The sequence below is a fragment of the Plectropomus leopardus genome, chromosome 7, assembly GCF_008729295.1.
Source record: "Plectropomus leopardus isolate mb chromosome 7, YSFRI_Pleo_2.0, whole genome shotgun sequence".
NCBI classification, from domain to species: Eukaryota; Metazoa; Chordata; class Actinopteri; order Perciformes; family Serranidae; genus Plectropomus; species Plectropomus leopardus.
The window spans coordinates 12,729,936-12,749,414 of record NC_056469.1 but is presented as its reverse complement, the minus strand read 5'-3'; the positions used below and the strand labels follow the sequence as shown (position 1 = coordinate 12,749,414).

The following is a 19,479-nucleotide window of genomic DNA, read 5'->3' as shown; positions in this document are numbered from 1 at the left end:
ATGAGGAAGACAAGGATGACAAAAAATGTCTTTGCTACTTTGTCAGCCTTTTGTGTTTACTGACCAACCATGTAGGCCACTTTGTCCAAAGTTGTGGAGGGGTGACGGTTCAGGGGATTAGTGTTCTCCGGGAAATCTCCCCTTTTCATGCTGTGTCTCACAAGCAGAAATAATTGACTGCTGGGGGCCAATGTCTGTGTCAGGAATAACAGAATAGAGTTGAATCGAATTCACATACAGTAGGATTAGCCTGCAAAGTGTAAAGCTGACAGCTGGTTGTCTGCTCTGATTATAGGATGTGTGAAATAACGGTGCACATGTGTAGCATGTGTTCTGTGTGTTTGTCCTGTGCTGTTCAGCTAGCTGTTGAAACCTGTGCAAACCTACACATTCCTCTTAAATTAAGTTAAGAGCACTTTCATTTACACACTGATCACATTTGCAGTTTGTTTACTGGAATTCCCCTGTATACCAAAGCACTGACTCTCTGTGCCTCTCAAAATGAAATGAATACAAAGGTACACACTTAATGACAGTGTTATTGATAAAAGGACTCTGCGAGGAGCAGAGAGTAAGTGGAGACCAGTGTGTGCACAAGTGTGTGCGGGTTCTTACAGGAAAGAGTGTGTTTAGAGCCCAGGGAGACACACACATACACTCACAGTTAAACAGGGAGATCTTTGTGCATCTAGCCTGCATAGCGTCTTTGGACTGCAGAGTGTGACAGAGGAAGTGAAGATGTAGGAAAATAGAGTTTAGTGTTGAATATAATTTATATAGTAGTCATTAAAAAAAAAGCCCAGACCCTTAAACCCTCCCCCCAATTGAGATTTTAAATTCCAGAAAAATGATCTGAAATTTTTAATCAACCTCTTAATATGAAACTGATTTTTTCTTCTGAAAATTTTTTCTTCTCTTGGATTTCATAACCAAGTCTATATTTGTTCCAAGCATACTGCACAACTTGTATGCATCCTAATGCCTGTTTAAAATAAAAAAAAAAAATGCCCCCGCCCACACAAACTGAGTGGGCGCTTCTACAAAGGGTAATACGGTAGATGTGCTGCATGTTTACAGACATCCCCTTCGAAAAGAGAGGCACAGTGGAGGCTTGCCCAATATCTTCACATCAGCCCACTCACGAGAGAGGGAGGGAAGGAGATACAGAGAGAGAGAGAGAGAGAGAGAGAGAGGAAAAAAAACATTATACTCTCTAATGCTGCATTTGACTTTTTCTTTTTCCTCACACTGGACTTCACACTTTCACTCTCTGGAATTAAAGCGACGCAGTCACTATTTTTTACTTTTAACTAGAAGTCATTTCAAAAGAAACTTAAGGTTTTGCACAGGAATTGAAAGTCAGTCATAACAGCTGTGGAGATGCTGTGAGGGGATATTTCAAGTCAGGATTCTGGAGGCTTGATATTCGACTGACATGGCCCGTGGAATTGAGTCCTTAGTGTCTCTAAACCCATTTTGCTCCATGGATTCAGCACCGGGAGGACACACTGACAACTGCAAGTTCTGGTTGCTGGACCTCGGTAGGTGCCCTGATCATGTGTAGCACATGAGCAACAGCATGTGTAGAGAACATTTCGTTTTCTTGTTCTTCTACTATATCAGTGAGGACAACACAATTTTGTTTTTCTATGCTGTATAGTGTGGTATGAAGATGGAAACATGTCTGTAAAATGCTGCACTTGCTTCTTATATGGCAATAACATTGCAATTTCTGCTTTAATACTAGACAGTGGAAAGAGACAGAAAAGTTAAGACAGGAAAATTACATATTTGAGAAGTTGCTCTAATTTACCAGCTTGGTAATATGATTTCTTTATAATACGTTCAAGATGTTTTTTTGACAGTTTGTCCTTGTTTGTCGTAGATTTTCTGTCAGCTATTTTCAAAGTGGTTGAATGCAGAGAACATTCACTGATCAAGTGTGGATTATGTTATGGCATTATGGCAGTGAAAGTAATTTGGTGAATGCACCGTTATGTGATGAGATATTAAATCTACTGAAATCACATTTACAAGATTATATCTCTGTGCCTATGTGTATGGCAAGTCCGGCGGGTACTGCACAGATGGGCAGAGGGCGTTATTGTAGACCCCAGAGAGAACAGACAATATTGAGGTCAAATAGAAAGAATAGAAATGGAAAATACAGATCTTCCCCTATATTACCAATCCTTTTTCTTGTTTATTGTCTGTACAGTATGAAAAAAAAAGCACAAAATACCCGACCAGTTTTAGAATATGTAGCGGGTGGTCTCTAAACTCTCCCATACCTCCCATCCCAACTCCACGCCCTCGCTAACTACGGCTGTTGGTGGCAAGCCCGCTGCAGCATTGTCCACATTTTTACAGATCAGCCAGCCAAACCCCCTGGAGCTTTCCCACACGCTGCACCTCCACCCCTAAAAAGCTCATCTCCAACCACACCGACTGATGTTTGTGTGTGTCTGTGTGTTTGTATCACTTCTCCTGGGGAAGATGAGACCACACGAAAGATGGTCCCCTGGTGACACCTCTGGAATCCCTGGCATGCTTCTGTGGAACTGTGCAGACTTCTGGGATCAGTTGTAGAATGCCCCTCCCTCCTATTCTGAGACACAGGCACACACACACCAAGCTGTAAATCTAACATGCTCTTTGCAGTAGCATGAATGGGCAGTGACTGAATTATGAGAGTGTCAGTAGCTTGCAGAGAAATTAACATCTGACGCAGTGGAGAGCATCTGGTGGACTCTTTGTGGGTCTCTTCTCAGGAATATCAGCCCACAGAGTTAAACTGAGAGGATGGTATTATTAGGAGGTTAAATACAATCGGATTTGCCTTTGCATGTTCAATGCTGACATCTGCATGTTTGAGCAGATGGTGGAGGCCATGGGTAGATATTTAAAGTGTGAATGTCTACATGCATGTATGGTATATGTTGCATGCATGTGCACTTATTGTACACATGCAGTTTGTGTACCCTGTGCCAAACACTAATGATACATGATATCTTAAAATGTATGACTCCAGTGATCATAACAGTTGTCTCAGCACTATGATGCTCTAATGAGATAACTGATGAATTAAACATGAAGTGAATTAGGCACCTTAGATCCAATATTGCTCCAGAGGCAGAGATGCCAGTTTACTAATTGAGTCAGTCTTAATGTTTCATTTAAAAGGCAAACTAGAGTTTTTTGTCTGAATTCTCAGGTTTTGAAATAATGATGTTGACTTGATAAAGGTGAGACATAGTTGATAGGTATAGCTACTGTAGATGTATAGAGGAGATACTGATAAATTATCCTACAAATTTTTTGATCCGTCTTATTTAGTATCTTCCAGCTTATATCTGTCAGGAAAACACTAAAATGTTTGTATGAAGTGATAGCCTATCACCAATATGTCATTGCATATGTATTCAATGTTTTCACATTTGGGACTTATGTATTTGTAATTACAAACTGATCGGAGTGAAAATTCCAAATGTGAAATTGCTCATAATTTTATTAATATAAATACAGTAGTTTGTGTATCAATATCCAGACAGACTGAATTATCCACCTAAGAACTAAAGAAGCATATTGGATGAGTAAGGAAACATTCCCAAGTTTTCTATGTCAGTTCAGTAAATAATGTTTTTTTTAAATTTTATTTCGAAGTTCTATGTCCATTTAATGCTTACAAAACAGGGTTTATAAGTCTAATGAGAACAACGGCAAATCTAGAGTCGCCCCCGGTAACAGACTATGTGTCCCCCATTTTTTTTTCCCATGAGTGTAAGCCTAACCAGCTGTTCCTGAGGTGACACTCTGCAGGGCAAAGAGCAAAGGTCATTCCCTCTGTGTGTGTGTGTGTGTGTGTGTGTGTGTGTGTGTGTGTGTGTCGCAGGGGGTTATATTCTACTGAGGAGGAATGTGTCAAGACCACTGACCCCATGTTTCACCCATTCACACCCCTGTTAACACGACCTCCTCAGTCTAATCGGAGCACATAGATAGCATCCAATGCTTATCTAAGTGAGAATATTTAGTCATGACACATGAAGAACAGAAGGTGGACTTCTACGCTTTTTGTATGCTTTTTAGCCCAAAGCACCACATTAGTCGTGGTTAAATTATTACTATAACTATATTTCATATTCATTTGCATTTATTCTGAATAAATAAGAGGAGTGAGGTTTCTCCTACACTAATTTATTATATTCAAAATGACTGGAATTCTATTTTTAATACTGGCAACTAATTGAGGAGTACCCTTACAACTTGAACCACAAAGATAGCAATCCCATTTTTACATTTAGTGATGGTTATAGAGATAAAAGTATTTTTTTAGAATTTTTCTAGAAACCCAATAGGTGTGAAATGACAGTGTACAAGTTTTGTCTGCTTAACTTGCCGCGCAGCCTTTGATGTTATAGCTGTGACATACTTGCTAACAGCGTGGTTACATGTTAGGTTGTGACCTCAGTGTGTCTTCAGGAAGCATGGTTTGTTTGGTCTACATGAGAAGTCTTGAGTCCTGTGTCTGTCTCCCTGACGCATTCCCTTTAAAAGCACAAGTTTCCACCTAGGTGTTAAATCATGAATCATGTCCGCAAGTAGGTGTGTGCTGTTGGGTCGTCAGTGTTGTCTGCCAGTTACAATAAAAATAGCAGAAAGGGGCCTGGTCCGCATTGGAAAATAACAGTTGTGTGATGCTTAAGTGTCCACTTACAGAAATACCCTAAGTATTCAGGACTTATAGCCCTAATTATTTAAAGGCCTTATTAGCACCACACAACAACCTTCGGGGCTTAAAAAATAAAGCCAACGCAGAGGTGCCAAAAACTGCAGTACCTTGATTTGCCACTCCAGGCAGCCTCGGAAAGCAAGTCATATTTACATACGTACATATTTACAGCCTGGTACCAAAAAGTGTTCTCTATATATAATTTTCCCGAGCATAATAATTGTATAGGGGGTACATTGTTAAGTAACTCTCCTGTTTGAACTGGTCAAAATAGGCTCCCCTCTGCCTTCAAAAATCTAAGATGGCGACGGCCAAAATGCAAGTTCACAAATCAATGGGTGATGACACAGTGGCCACATCCATTTTTATACATCCTATGGTCGGCACTTAAACGTCTTGATTTTAGTATGAATAATGGATAAAATGTGCTGGTGTTATCTACACAAGTAACAATATACAGAACTTATAAAGAAAGGCTTTAATAGTCCTGGGAATCCAAAAATAGTAAACGCTAAGGTATTCTGTATCATCAGAATTACAGCCTAAAATAGCCTCAGTGATTGTACCCATGACTAAAACATTCCAGGCCAGTGCTGTAACAAACAGTTGTGACTCTGGTTTTCATTTGGTACCGCACAGGGAATAATGGATGTATGCAAATCATACAGCTTCCATGAATTCTATACTTAACAGTGAGGTTGCATGTAAAGTTTTGTGCCAACAAAAGGTATTTTCATCAGCTTGCCCTCAAGCAAGACGTACAACCCCTGCAAATCCCCTTCAGTCTTTTAATATGCCCTTTGGAATTTATAGATCCCCAGAGCAGTTCAAGCTCTCCCTTTCCCTGGGAGATGGAGCAGTATCCCTCTGACTTTCTGTCTGACAGAAAATAAATTGCAGGATGAAAACAGGATAAAAAAAAGATGTGTTCTCACCTGCTCTGCCTTGACTTATTCACGCTATTGTTCACCTGACTCATGGTGAAGAAAATCTTGCACGAGGCAACTTGCAGAATCAGTGAAAGATCATGACTATTATCGTTCAGGTTATACTGAAGATATCTGCACGTGACATGGGCTTTGCCAGAGTGAGCTGGTGAGGAGTCTCAGATAAGATGGCTTCAGAGTCTTAATAGTGTGGGAGATGCTTGTTGTTGTGGGAGCCGCGCTTTTTTCTTCTCTTGCATGCAATGTTAGAACACATGCTTTGTATTAGCACAGCGCAGTTAAAATAAGTCTCCCAGAGGCTGAATGACTGACATGCACGTTCACATGCAGATGTGTTCATTCAAGCTGTGTAAAACTGTCCAGTAAAGAAAGAGAGAATTTCCACACCTGCCATTCATAAGAGCCATTTAGCTTGGTCACATGGTTTAATTCTTTGCAGCTGCATCATTTTACCCACTTTAATATAAATGGTGAAGAGGCTGAAGCCTGAATCTCTTGAACCTTTTATTCTTTAACCAAGCTACTTTGCGGTGCCCTAAAATATAGATATATTTGTATTATGTTCCATGTTAAGCCTGGAAGCTCAACAATGCACGAGTGCATGTGATGTAACACGAGGAGAGTATTGTCCTGGAGTCAACCTCAGCCCCCATAGAAATGCACTTGTTTTTGCAGTTATACCCTCAGTGGACGTCATGTGCTAACCTGCACATGGAGAACATCATCTCCTGAGATCTTCCTGCACCGAAAAAGATTCTTTTGATTTACTTTAGCAGCAACTTTGATCAGCTTTGCATTTGAAGTGTTAAAAGACATCAGTTCAGGAGTGATTTTGGAGGCTTTGATGAGAGCTCTACATCCCTGGAAAGTGTCCCAGTCTGAGTTTTTGATAGTTAATAAGAGGTACTGTCCCCATCCTTGGGTGATTGCCAGAACCCGTAGTCATAAGACTTATTTTCTTTATCTCGCGTCTTGTATTGGCAGCAGAGTAGGGGATCCTCTTAAATCATGCTGTTACCTGTTGTTGAACCGTGACGTCTTACTGGAAGTCTTATCCAAGAAATGCTGTGTGGAGTCAGAGATGGAGTCCTGTTGCACAGTGTGACAGCTCACAAAGAAATCCCACATTATCACCCCAGGACTCCCTGGTCAGATAGCTTGTTTAGTCAGTCAAGAGGTTTTGTTTGTAGCAGCATTTTTGATGATGCCAAAGACAACTTACTTGGTAATGTCAAGGTAATGGAGGAGAGAGGAGGTTAAAGTGAGGAGGAGGAGAACTGGAATGAATGAGGAAACAGGTGGGACAGACAGGTGGATGTAACTCTGAGGTATTCAGACAAAGCCTCAAGCATCCCTTCATCCTGTATTATTTTTCGATCGCTCCATAACTAGTCGAAGAAGAGATTTCCTCCTACAGATTCCCTAAGGCGCCGCCATCTCTGTGAGGAGGAGGCCGTCCTGCCTACTGCACATAACACATACAAGCCCTGCACAAACAAACAAAAGAACACACATTTTTTTTTTATCAATGTTCTCTCACTACTGTATATGCAGACTCCCATATGCATATATGGTGACTATAGTGTTGTTTATGGTCTGTTACACAACTTGTAGCATTCATTAGGTACTTAAGAATCTAGTTTAATATATAATCAGAGCTTTAGTGCAGAAAGAAGACATATGGATTCTTACAACTGCTGACAACTACAATGCCCAAATGGTATATTCGGGTATACTGATAACTGAAGAGGATATAGGTGGGAATATAACATATTTCAAACTTCTCAGTTAAATAGATTTCAAAATATAGGACTGTTTTTATTGTGTTTACAAGCATTTGTGATGTAGTCAAGCATTAGGCAACTTTAATTAAATGAGTTAGTTGTTGTCTAGTGTAAGTCCTTGAATTAGAAGACCTGACAATCAATCAGATAGTTTTAGAGTTTTTTATTTTGAACCTTTTGTGCACATTTGTATCAGGTTATGCTTTGATACTCATGATATCATTATCAACCTTATTTTTCTTTTCTCCCTTTCTGTCTCTAGACACCTTGTCTGTATCCAGTAACGACGCCCTTCAGCCGGGCTCCAGTCAAACCCTCGGTCCTCATAGCTCACCGGGGCCCAAACGTCCAGGGAACACCTTAAGGAAGTGGCTGACCAGCCCCGTACGGCGGCTGAGCTCAGGCAAGGCTGATGGCCACGTCAAGAAGCTCGCCCACAAGCACAAGAAGAACCGCGATGGCACAAGGAAGAACATGGACGCAATGGCCGGCTCCCAGAAGGACTCTGACGACAGTGCCGCCACACCACAGGACGAGACACTTGAGGAGGTAAGAACGGATAAAGCAATAGAAAGCTTTCAAAGACACAGTTTTGGTTCTGTCTTACAATCATTGTTCTCCTTCTCTCTGTCCAGCGTATGCGTAATGAGGGGCTGAGCAGCGGTACCCTCTCCAAGTCTTCCTCATCAGGCATGCAGAGCTGCGGCGAGGAGGAAGGAGAGGAAGGGGCCGACGCTGTCCCTTTACCTCCTCCTATGGCAATCCAGCAGCACAGCCTGCTGCAACCCGATTCCCAAGACGACAAGGTTGGTCACACAGGGCAATCTAAATACATGTAGGCATATATAACTATACTTGGTCGCAGGCAGTGGAATGCAGAAAACACAATGCACAATACCACCCAAGACTCATATGGGTTGTGGTTTGCATTTAATCTTAACCAGACAAACAAAATAGATTTATGTGTTTTTGTACTGTAGCTAAAATGGGCCACACATGCTTTTACTTCATCCACAATATCGTGGCACACAAATACAGATTCTCTGTGCGTTAACAGGGAGGAGAGCTGCACATGCATTATAAGACAACATGCAGGCAAACACAAAAGAAGCTACTCTTCATAGGAAGATACACTGTAAAATTGAAGTTGATCTTACTTAAAAAAAATCTTGGAAACTGTTTTTCTTGAAAAAGGTAAAGTAAATGTAACTTTAAATCTTAATTTATGTTAATCTTTTTATCAAAGTTGGATGTTTACTTAAAATTTAGCTGTATTTACTTAATTTTGTGAAGGTGTTCGATCTTTAAATTGACAAGTAAAATTACCACGTTTTTTTTCCAAGTATTAGCAATTTCAATAAACCAAGTTAGTCTCACTTAACTCAATCATGACAGAGGAGGTATTGCAAATGATGAAGTTAAGAGATCTGTGAGTTCTGTTTCATAAACATACTTAAGAAAATACAAATATGATTGACTAGTTTGCAACCCGCAGAGTACATAAAAATAGCACAGTAAACTTGGTTTACTGAAGTCGCTAAAACTCAGAAAGATTGATTCATTTGAATTTGTCATTTTTAAGTTGCAACAACTCCACTAAACTAATTGAATATATCTGAATTTTAAGTAAACTTAACAATCGATACAAAGTAAACATCAAGACTTTTAGTTATATTTAATTAAAATTTTCAAGGTTATTGGCTTCCTAGATCTTTTTAAAAAGTAAAATCAACTAGTAAGATTTTACAGTGTAACTGTTGAACTTTTAAACTTCGACTTGTAAATCTTGAGTAAAAATACACAATGGAAGCCACTCATATTACTCAAATGCTTGGGACAGAATCATTCCTATACAAATACTAAATAATACAAAAATGAGCTTATGGTAATCAAGTAGTCCACGTTCAGTGTTAATTGTGGATCTTTTCATACATGACAACAAATGTAACAACAATTTAAAATTACAATTGGTTATAGTAATTATATGCCTATAGTAATCTTTTTTCTTTTAAATATTATTTTTGGGGCGTTTTCATGCCTTTAATGATAGTACAGCCAAAAATTGACAGAAAGGGTGGGTGGGGGGTGTCCTCTTAAATATTTTATCCACATTCATTTTGATTTAAGATGCTAGGTTTCTGTGTTTGATTCCATCTAGTTCATAAAAATATGACTGTACTTCCAGTCAAAGCAAAGACAATAACATCACTAAGCTTTTTCTTTGGCACTAATGACTTTTCTATTTTTTCTCTTATTTTCTTGATGGTTGCATGTTCCTTCCTCCAGCATTACGTTGATTTCTGCTCTGCTTCTCTTCTTTCCCAGTTTCCCTATCTCTCCATGTAAAACCACTTCATCATCTCCACTTCTTTATTGAACTTTTTTTCTTGCTTTTTTGTTTTCTTTCTCTCACCAACTAAATGTCATTCCCATGGAGTGTAATTGTTCTACTGTTGCTGAAGTGAATACTCCATTCATGTGTTGCTGCAGTGGTTAGGTGCTTGTGGGACTAAATGGTGAAATCCCATTAAGTCTGGTTTGGAACAGGGATCCTTTTTAAAGAAATGCCTGCCACTATGCCTCAGACTCTGTTGCAGAGGCAAACTTTCCCTCCAATGGAGTATTAAGCAACACTGTTTGCTGTATATAAGTTGTCTGACCAATCATGGTGCTCGTGCTTTAAGAGCAGTCGAACCCCAGAGTTTACCCTTGACCTAAACCTTCCTCATTACTGTTAACCCTGTTTCCCTGAGACCAGCCTTTGATTGGCTCCGACTTGGCCCTCAGTTAACCCTTTTATTAAGGAGATCACACCCACCAAGTCCTTATTTGGACATGTGGAATATCGGGGTCCAAACTCAACAATGGTGAGCCTGATCACATACACAGTAGCAGCCATTGAGATTGAATGACTCCTGCACGCATGCAGCTCTGCCAAGTTTTACACTTGACATGTTTCACACCTCAACTCTTGATTTTTTTCTTTTCTCCATTTTGTCTCTCTTTTCCAGTCTGCGTCCCGTCTGTCCGCTCGTCCCAATAGTTCAGAGACACCCAGCGCAGCTGAACTGGTCAGTGCCATCGAAGAGCTGGTGAAGAGCAAGATGGTGAGATAAAAATCATAAACAAAACTCAAAAGTACGCACAAATCTGGCACATTTGTATGCAGCATAATTCTGATTGAAGTACAAAAACACGTACGCGCGCACGCACATGCACAAATCACTCTTTTTCCTGGTGTTGTTGACAGAGAATGGCATCATGGCCTACTTGTCATCTGTCAGGACAGTGACTCACTATGCCAGCTGTCCACTGTTCCAACACATGGGCATTGCACTCTGGCCAATATCCCCAACACACACATGCCCACTGGCTGTCATACAGTACATACCAAAGTTAAGATAATACAGTTAAATGAAACATGCTGTCGAAAAGATGAGATTACATACTGTAAAATATTCTTTCAGTCTGTTATTTCAGCTCAGTGACAGTTCTTTCTTTCTTCATCCCTATGTTTCCTTCCCTTTTACACATTGTTCCTCCTCTCTTCTGTCCTCTTTCCTCAGTCACTTGAGGATCGTCCCAGTTCTCTGTCAGTAGAGCAGGGTGACAGTAGCTCTCCTTCCCTCAACCCCTCAGACAACTCCCTCCTCTCCTCCTCCTCACCCATCGATGAGGTGGATGAACGCAAGTCTGGCTTCTTCAAGAGGAGACAGTGAGTTATGAGCCCCTGTCGTGTTAGTGTTTTGATAAACAAAGGCTACTTGAGTTCAAGCCGTTAATCAAGTCTGTCTTCATTTGTGTGCTTATATGGAACATTTCTGATGATCATCCACAGCTGAGTGCATAACGTTTGTATAACACAGTGACAATTTCTGTTTTGTGTCTCTCAGTTACGTCCTTCTGGAGCTGGTGGAGACTGAGAGAGACTATGTCAGAGATCTGGGATCAGTGGTGGAGGTAAGAACAGACGTTAACATGAGCTTTCAGAGACTGTTTTCTGGTCAGTGTTTACTGTTTGCTTTACAAAGGAGTCGACTTTCCTCCCCTCAGGGCTACATGAGCAGGATGAAAGAGGAAGGAGTTCCAGATGACATGAGAGGCAAAGACAAGATCGTCTTTGGAAACATCCATCAAATCTATGACTGGCACAAAGAGTAATGCTGGCAGTCTTGCCTCACAAAATCCACTACAAATGTTTTTTTAAGTTGTATAATCTGTTCCAGTAAAAATAATAATAATAATAATACAATTTTAAAAAAAAACAGGCAACACCATGTTCCTTGGCAGGTTAAGTCATATGTTTCTCTCTCCACAGTTTTTTCCTGGGAGAGCTTGAGAAGTGTTTGGAGGATCCTGACAGGCTGGCTCCTTTATTTGTCAAACAGGTGATTGAAACATCTATTTTGCATTACATCTTTTTGTTGAAAGGTTGATCATCACATACAATGTATTGAATTTAAAAGAGTGCATAGAAGTAGTACTTTCTCAGCTGTCATATTTTTCTCACTTCTAAAAGCTTTGTTTGTCTTCTGGTTTTGTTCCAATTGCAGGAGCGGAGGCTTCACATGTACATTGTGTACTGCCAGAACAAACCTAAATCTGAGCACATTGTGTCAGAATACATTGACACTTACTTTGAAGTAAGATGGTTTTTACACCCACCCGAACCTATAGAATGTCCTCTATGTTGTATTGTCCAGGTGATAGGTATTCCAATATACAGACAACAATAATTTTATCTTTCATCAGGACCTCAAGCAGCGATTGGGCCACAGATTGCAAATCACTGACCTGCTAATCAAACCCGTCCAGCGTATAATGAAGTACCAGTTACTACTGAAGGTAGATCCACCATAGGGTTTTACTTTGCTGGCTATGTTCAAGCTAATAAAAAGCACTCTTCATATTGAACATGCAGCACTTATCAACATAATCAACATTTTTCATGCATTTTCACAGGATCTTCTCAAACTTTCTAAGAAGGCTGGGGTGGATACGACAGAGCTGGAGGTAATGTGAAGCCCGGTGTGGTTTCTTGAAGTGAAAATGTAAATCTGTTGTGAATACCTGAGCTGCACGTGACAAGACTCACATTCAAATTTGCAATTCATTCCTAATCATGCAATTTCCTAAAATTTGTTTTATGCTCTTGTTCTTCTTTAGAAAGCTGTAGAGGTTATGTGTGTGGTCCCCAAGCGCTGCAATGACATGATGAATGTTGGGCGCCTTCAAGGCTTCGATGTAAGAGGGCTCTTCATCCATAAGCCAGTGCATGTCTGTGTCTGCGTGTGTGTGCTTTGACAACTGTACTAAATTAAACAAGGTGTCAATGTAAATAGTTTCTTCAATGCAGAAATCAAACTATAAATGTAGTCAATCGCCACTAGGTGGCAGGGTGCACTCATTTTCTGCAGATGTAAGTTCTGCGGGTAGTTTGTGTATTGGTATTAGATATTGCTTTTGTTTTGTTTTGGGTTTTTTTCTCTTGCCTATTCAAAATTTAATTTGTAAAAACATATGGATAAAAGAAGAGGATGCTGTCCTGCACTGTCCCATTCTTCTGATTTTCTTTCTTTCTGCTCTTTCTTCAGGGTAAAATTGTGGCACAGGGCAGATTGCTCCTCCAAGACACCTTTATGGTGTCAGACCAGGATGGAGGACTTCTGTCCAGGATGAAAGAGCGGAGACTCTTCCTGTTTGAGCAGATTGTCATCTTCAGCGAGCCCATAGACAAAAAGAAGGGCTTCTCTACTCCTGGCTACCTCTTCAAGAACAGCATCAAGGTAAGTGCAGCTCAGTTAATTCACAGACAGCAACTGTTTGAGCAAATTATTGCCCCCCAAAATTGATGAAATTTTTCCATCTATGTACTGCATGTTCATGCACAGTACCCTCTTCATCAAAACATCTCCCCTTGCTATTTTAACTTTTTTTCCCTGACATTCTTCCTCTGTCTTCCTTCTTTTTCTCTCTTCCTCCTTTCTTGTTTCATCACTTCAGGTGAGCTGGTTGGGTTTAGAAGAAAATGCGGATGACCCCTGCAAGTTCACACTCACCTCTAGATCATCTAGTGGCAACCTGGAGAGGTACACTCTCCACTCAATGAGCCCTGGAGTCAGCCAGGTCTGGGTCCACCAGGTCAGCCAGATACTGGAGAACCAGCGAAATTTCCTCAATGGTAAGAGAATGTACATGTTGCTTTGCATACAAAATCACGAGCTTACACTACAATGATGCTGGACCTGGTCCTTTAGCTGCAATGTGCTGATTAAGCATTATTTTTAAGTTGACAGGATTATTTTAGAACTTTTTCAACCACATTGAACTGAATTATCTCTCGTATACTAGTAAGGTTTCGGTTTTTAATTACAAGTTTTTACTCAAGTATACTTTTGTGACATGAGCCTCTCACCCTCTCCCACAGCTCTGACATCCCCGATAGAGTACCAGAGGAACCACGTGGGTGGTGGCGGGCCCGGCGGTCCACCCAGCAGTAGCAGCAGCAGCACTGGAGGCCTGCCTGGAGGCAGCAGCTCCAACAGTGCCTCCAACATGGGAGGGGGAGGGGGTGGCGGCGGCTCTGGAGGGTCAGGGAGCAGCTCCTCCTCACTGTGTGGCCCTCGCTCCCGACCATCCCGCATCCCACAGCCATCCTCACGTCTACCCCAACCTGTCCACCACCACCATCCCCCGGGCCCTGAGGGGCCCGACCGATCAGCAGGTATGTGGTCACCCTGCCACCCTCAGTCCCTCCCTTCTAACCCCTACTCAGACAGCACCACAAACGGAGAGGTGTTTGCCTCAGAGGTCCCTAAGATGAGGATGCTGGATAGTCCTCATGGCTGTAACAGTAATAACAGTAACAGGCCATCAGACAGCATGGAGGCAAGTGTCAGACCGGGTCTGGGGGGCTATGAAGAAACCCAGAAACATCAAACAGCTGGTATACCTCATATGGCTGTGGCGCCTCTGAATCTGCCCCTAAAAAGCCCTCGAGTCGGGACAGTTTCTCCTCTGATTTCACCTCAGTCCCCTGGAGGCGGAGGAAAGGAAGCATTTGTCCCCTCCAGCCCAGCTCATAAAGGCAACTCTTTCTGGGCTACGGTCCCTGCTGTGCCTCCGTCTCCCGCCAGCCGGCCTGGTTCCTTCTCCTACCCCAGTGACAGTGGTGGTGGAGGGGACTCTTTGGGCAGAGGAAGCCATGGGACGCCCTCTCATCACCGCCACTCCACCCACAGTAAAGACATAGACCGCATGAGCACCTGCTCCTCCACCAGCGAGCAGTCCATACACTCCACCCAGAGTAACGGGGTAAGATGCCAAGTCGAGGCCCAGGCTGTAGCGAGGCCTAGAGCTACTCACCAGTCACTAACCCTCACTGACTGGCTGTCCGTCAGTCGTCCTGCCGCTGGCTCTGAGAATGGCTTGTACATGCAACGACTACCACACTGGAGATTAACGGCTCTCTGAGTGCACTAACTTCACCGACAATGTGTGTGACAGAGACTTTTCTGGCTCTCAAAGAATGTACTAACAGTGTGGATCTGACTCATAGAGCAGCTGTTGAATCTGCTTTCTTCAACTCTCCAAGCTTCAGTATGTGTTTGCTTCTCTACTGCAGCTAATAGACACTAACAACTTCAAAATAATATAAAAAAAACCCACAATTTCTCTTTGATCTTTCATTCATACTTCCGTGAAAACATTTTCATGCGTTAATCAGTGATCTCTGTTCAGAACTTGGTCATGAATGAGGAGCTCTATCATACATTACATTCTTTCTCCTTTTTTCCCTGTAATGGTTAGACGCCAGTGCTGTTTACTTCACTTCAACCTGCTCGCTTTCTTCAAGCTAAAGAATGTCTTCTTTGTTCCTTCTTCAAAATTGTTTTTTACACTTCAACTTTGCCCTGCCCTTGAAACCACAAAGTTTTGTATTTCAGCATCTGACCTGAGGATCATAACTTCTGCTTCACACCCTCTCAGAACATAACTATCTGATGAAACAATTTCTCAGTTATCACTGTAGATGTAAACAGTTGCTTTAACCATATCTATGCAAGAAAAAAGCATTTTACAATGCGTCCTGCATGCATCAAGCATAATAGCAGGGTCATTTGTGTGTCTTACTGTCAATCAAATCCTGCATTTGATTGGTTTGGAGCTACTTATTCACTTCTGTACTACTGTTTCATGGATGTTTGTGCATGTGTATATTTGTGTCTGTGTGTGTGTGTGTGTGTGTGTGTGTGTGTGTGTGTGTGTGTGTGCGCGCGCGCGCGCGTGCGTGCGTGCGTGCGTGCATGTGTGTGTGCGTGCATATGAAGTCTCACATTGTGCTTTGTTATACAGTGTCATCCATGAATCTAAAACTTTACAATCTTTTTCTCTGACAGAGTGAAAGCAGTAGCAGCAGCAGTGTGTCCACCATGTTGGTGACCCAGGACTACGTGGCAGTGAAGGAGGATGAGATCAGTGTGGTGCAGGGGGAGGTGGTCCAAATGCTAGCCAGCAACCAGCAAAACATGTTCCTGGTGTACCGGGCGTCCAATGAGCACTGCCCTGCCGCTGAGGGCTGGATCCCTGGCTATGTATTAGGACACACCTCAACCTCCATCACACCCGAACTCCCTGAAGGAACCATCAAGTAAGAAAACAAGACATTTCTCCTGTTCTCAAGACAAAAACCAGCAAGTGCAAATGACAGTCTTCATCATGATATTGCCAAAAATTAGTTTTATTCCCTATTGGTCTTGTTTGTTTTAGGAAATCATTATCATGGCACACAGCGCTCCGTATCCGCCGAAAGTCTGAGAAAAGAGACAAGGAGGGCAGGAAGCTGGAGAATGGCTATCGCAAGTCTCACGATGGCCTGGCCAACAAAGTCTCTGTCAAGGTAGAGAGTGTGAAGATCATTTTATGAACCAAATGAATTTCCTTCTTGCATTTTTTGTTTGTACAAGAAATCTAATTGTGTCCCTGCATTTACATTACAGCTTCTAAATCCCAACTTCATCCATGATGGTATGTACACATTGTTGTTTTTCACCATGGAGTGGATGAGTGTGGGTGTGCAATAAAGGAAAGAAAAAATGAACCCATAAACCTTACCGCTCTACATGTTCAAATCAGCATTATGGTATTTTAAAATTTCCCACATTTGTCCCGTCCATTAGCATGTATAGAAATATGTCTAAAGCTGATTTAGGGTTCAAGGTGCACTTTCTCTTTCATCTCTGACCTATGTTTTTTTTCTCAGCTCCTCCAGAGTTCCTCATCCCTGTCAGCGATGTAGCATGTGAGGGTGGCGACAGTGTCACTCTGAGGTGTAAAGTGTGTGGTCGACCTCGGGCCACCATCACTTGGCGGGGACCTGACAACACCACTCTGAGCAACAACGGACACTACAGCATCACTTACAGGTGACGGCATATATTGTGACTTGATCTGAGCATCAGGTTTGTGGTACAGGAAGCTTTAACTCACCACGTGCAATTCAGCAAAGTGCTGCCAAATGGAGAAAATCTCTAGCGTGGTGCGTGTTGTTTGATGGTTTGTCTCTCTGCAGTGAGACAGGAGAGGCAGCTCTCCGTATCCTGGGAGTGTCTGTAGAGGACAGTGGTGTGTACACCTGTGTTGCAACAAATGTAGCAGGCTCTGTCACCTCTTCCGCCAGCCTCAGAGTCTCAGGTGAGAGTCCTGTCACGTTATAAAGGTTTTAACTATTCATTTTCCACTGAGATTTGCTCTGTAAAGCTAAATTATTGGATATGTTGTGGTACTAACATCAATTCAGCTGAACTTGACTTTATGTCAAACAAATAAGAAAGAAATCCTACACAAATTAGGTGTGCTTGATTTGTTTCTGTATTGTATTTGTTATCCAGTCTGAATATGCTGTAAAATGTGTTCTCAGGAACCCCTGATGATGGCAGTGAAGTCCTCTGGAAAAGCAGCTTTGAGTCTCACTACACAGAGATCACTGAACTAGGAAGGTAAAATACTGATTAAACTCCCTTTCATTTTAACTCACTGTTTGACTGTCAGATGGTGATCAAAAAAGCTGATACACTCCTAGTATTACTGAAATTGTCACCAGTGGCATTAATGGTATTAGTCAGGTAGTGGTGAAGTGGAACGTTTTTTCAACGTATTTATCTATTATTTGTTTATTTGCATTAACAAAGACACAAAGGCAAAAGGATGACCCACAGACAGGGGGTGGGGGGTAGGTACGGGTTAGTTACATATAGAAAATCAAAGTAGGGAGATTAACTGTAATTGTGCATGGTCAAGATTTGAATGATTACTGTAGGAAGCTGCTTTGTGGAGATAATTTGGACCAAAAAAATATTTGAGTCATTATTACCATTTGTGGTAGTAGTAATAATGTAAATTCACAAAAGGGCAATCACTAATACTTACATGTATGCACACATACATATACTTATAGGTATAAAACAAAACAATGATAATACATTTAAAGAAATACAAAAATGGAAAAAAGAGAAGAAGAAAAAGAAAAGTTTTTATGAGGAGGAATCTGAATTTCCTGCTAATTTCAGTGTCTGCTCTCTTATGATGGACTGATTGCGACAAATTCAGGTGTATCCCCAACTGATTCTGAACTGACCCACAACAGGCAAATGCAACACAGATACAGTACAGATACGTAACATTCACTAATGGTTTTGAAACCTGAGATCCAGGGGTAAAGTAACTAAAGTAATATTTAAAAAGGTACTCATATGCTCGTCTAACCTTTGTTTCTGCTCTCCAGGGGCAGGTTCTCAGTGACTAAGCGGTGTGACCAGAGAGGAAGTAAACGGACAATTGCGGCAAAACACATTAACAAGAAGCTGCTGCGCCGAGAGCAGGTGCTGCAGGAGGTCAGACTCCTTCAGGTTCTGGACCATCCTCACCTGGTCAAGCTGCTGGACACGTATGAGACGGCCAACAGCTACGTACTTGTTCAGGAGATGTAAGTGTTTCCCTGTAGCTGCTGCGACTCCCCATTGTTTGAAAAATATGAATTGTTTGTCTCTGTGAATTTCAAGTGGCTAATATTACTTAAATGCATTATGTGTTTGTGTTTGCAGGGCAGACCAGGGCCGTTTCCTGGACTACATAGTGAGCTGGGGCAACCTGACAGAGGAGAAGGTGGCGCTCTACCTCAGAGATATTCTTGAAGCTCTTCACTACCTGCACAGCTGGAGGATAGCACACCTGGATCTCAAAGTAAAGACACACAAATAAATTAGTGTAAAGCTAAATGATGATTATGTTCATATATTAGTCAATCAACAGAAAATTAATTGGTGAGTATTTTGATAATTCATTATGTCATCAGTTTATTTAATTATGTTTTTGGTTTTTTTTTGCAAAGTTGCCAAAATTCTTAGGTTCCAGCTTCTTAAATGTCAATATTTTCAAATTGTCTTCATCTAATGTGAAAGGAAAAAGACATTTTTTTTTTGGTTTTGGAGCGCTAGTCAACAAAAAGACACATTTAAGGACATCTCTGTGGGCTCTGAGAATTGAAATAGGTCACTGTAAAGAAACCTCTTTAATGATGGTTTTTAGGTGTTTTCATACCTGCAATCTAAACTGTATTTTTTGTGCAATTTAAGCATCACAAGAGTCAGCAAATCACCTACTGTAAAACAATAAAAGCTCTCTCAGTTTGGCCCAGGGGATGTGCTGGTGTTAAGAAAGATCTTTCTGTGGGTCTAACCGTCTAACGTTACATTCTCCTGCTCCTGCAGCCAGAGAACATCATGGTGGAACATGTGTCTTCCCAGCCAGTGATCAAGCTGACAGACTTTGGTGATGCCGTTCAGCTGACCCCGCCCTCCTTCTACATCCACCCTCTCCTGGGGAGCCCCGAGTTCTCTGCTCCTGAGCTGGTCCTGGGTCAGCCTGCCTGTCTGATGTCTGACCTCTGGAGCTTAGGTCTGTAACTCAACACAAGTAGTTTGTAACGTTTATATAACATAATAGGAAACATATTAAG

At 41.6% G+C, this 19,479-nt stretch overlaps 1 protein-coding gene across 3 annotated transcripts in view; it reads left to right on the top strand.

Annotated features, from left to right (window-relative positions):
* Nucleotides 1-19,479, top strand: part of triob (trio Rho guanine nucleotide exchange factor b) — a 117,832-nt gene that overhangs the window by 95,383 nt on the left and 2,970 nt on the right. For all 3 annotated transcript variants that reach the window (XM_042490614.1, XM_042490615.1, XM_042490616.1), the window contains 23 exons: nt 7,726-8,012; nt 8,099-8,269; nt 10,475-10,570; nt 11,030-11,178; nt 11,357-11,423; nt 11,517-11,620; nt 11,782-11,851; nt 12,017-12,106; nt 12,216-12,308; nt 12,426-12,476; nt 12,630-12,707; nt 13,058-13,249; nt 13,467-13,644; nt 13,891-14,777; nt 15,863-16,113; nt 16,233-16,362; nt 16,463-16,490; nt 16,726-16,888; nt 17,035-17,156; nt 17,383-17,461; nt 18,247-18,447; nt 18,566-18,704; nt 19,232-19,418. In XM_042490614.1, coding sequence (XP_042346548.1) covers nt 7,726-8,012; nt 8,099-8,269; nt 10,475-10,570; nt 11,030-11,178; nt 11,357-11,423; nt 11,517-11,620; nt 11,782-11,851; nt 12,017-12,106; nt 12,216-12,308; nt 12,426-12,476; nt 12,630-12,707; nt 13,058-13,249; nt 13,467-13,644; nt 13,891-14,777; nt 15,863-16,113; nt 16,233-16,362; nt 16,463-16,490; nt 16,726-16,888; nt 17,035-17,156; nt 17,383-17,461; nt 18,247-18,447; nt 18,566-18,704; nt 19,232-19,418 — 3,813 coding nt within the window. The remainder of the gene's footprint in view (nt 1-7,725; nt 8,013-8,098; nt 8,270-10,474; nt 10,571-11,029; nt 11,179-11,356; nt 11,424-11,516; nt 11,621-11,781; nt 11,852-12,016; nt 12,107-12,215; nt 12,309-12,425; nt 12,477-12,629; nt 12,708-13,057; nt 13,250-13,466; nt 13,645-13,890; nt 14,778-15,862; nt 16,114-16,232; nt 16,363-16,462; nt 16,491-16,725; nt 16,889-17,034; nt 17,157-17,382; nt 17,462-18,246; nt 18,448-18,565; nt 18,705-19,231; nt 19,419-19,479) is intronic.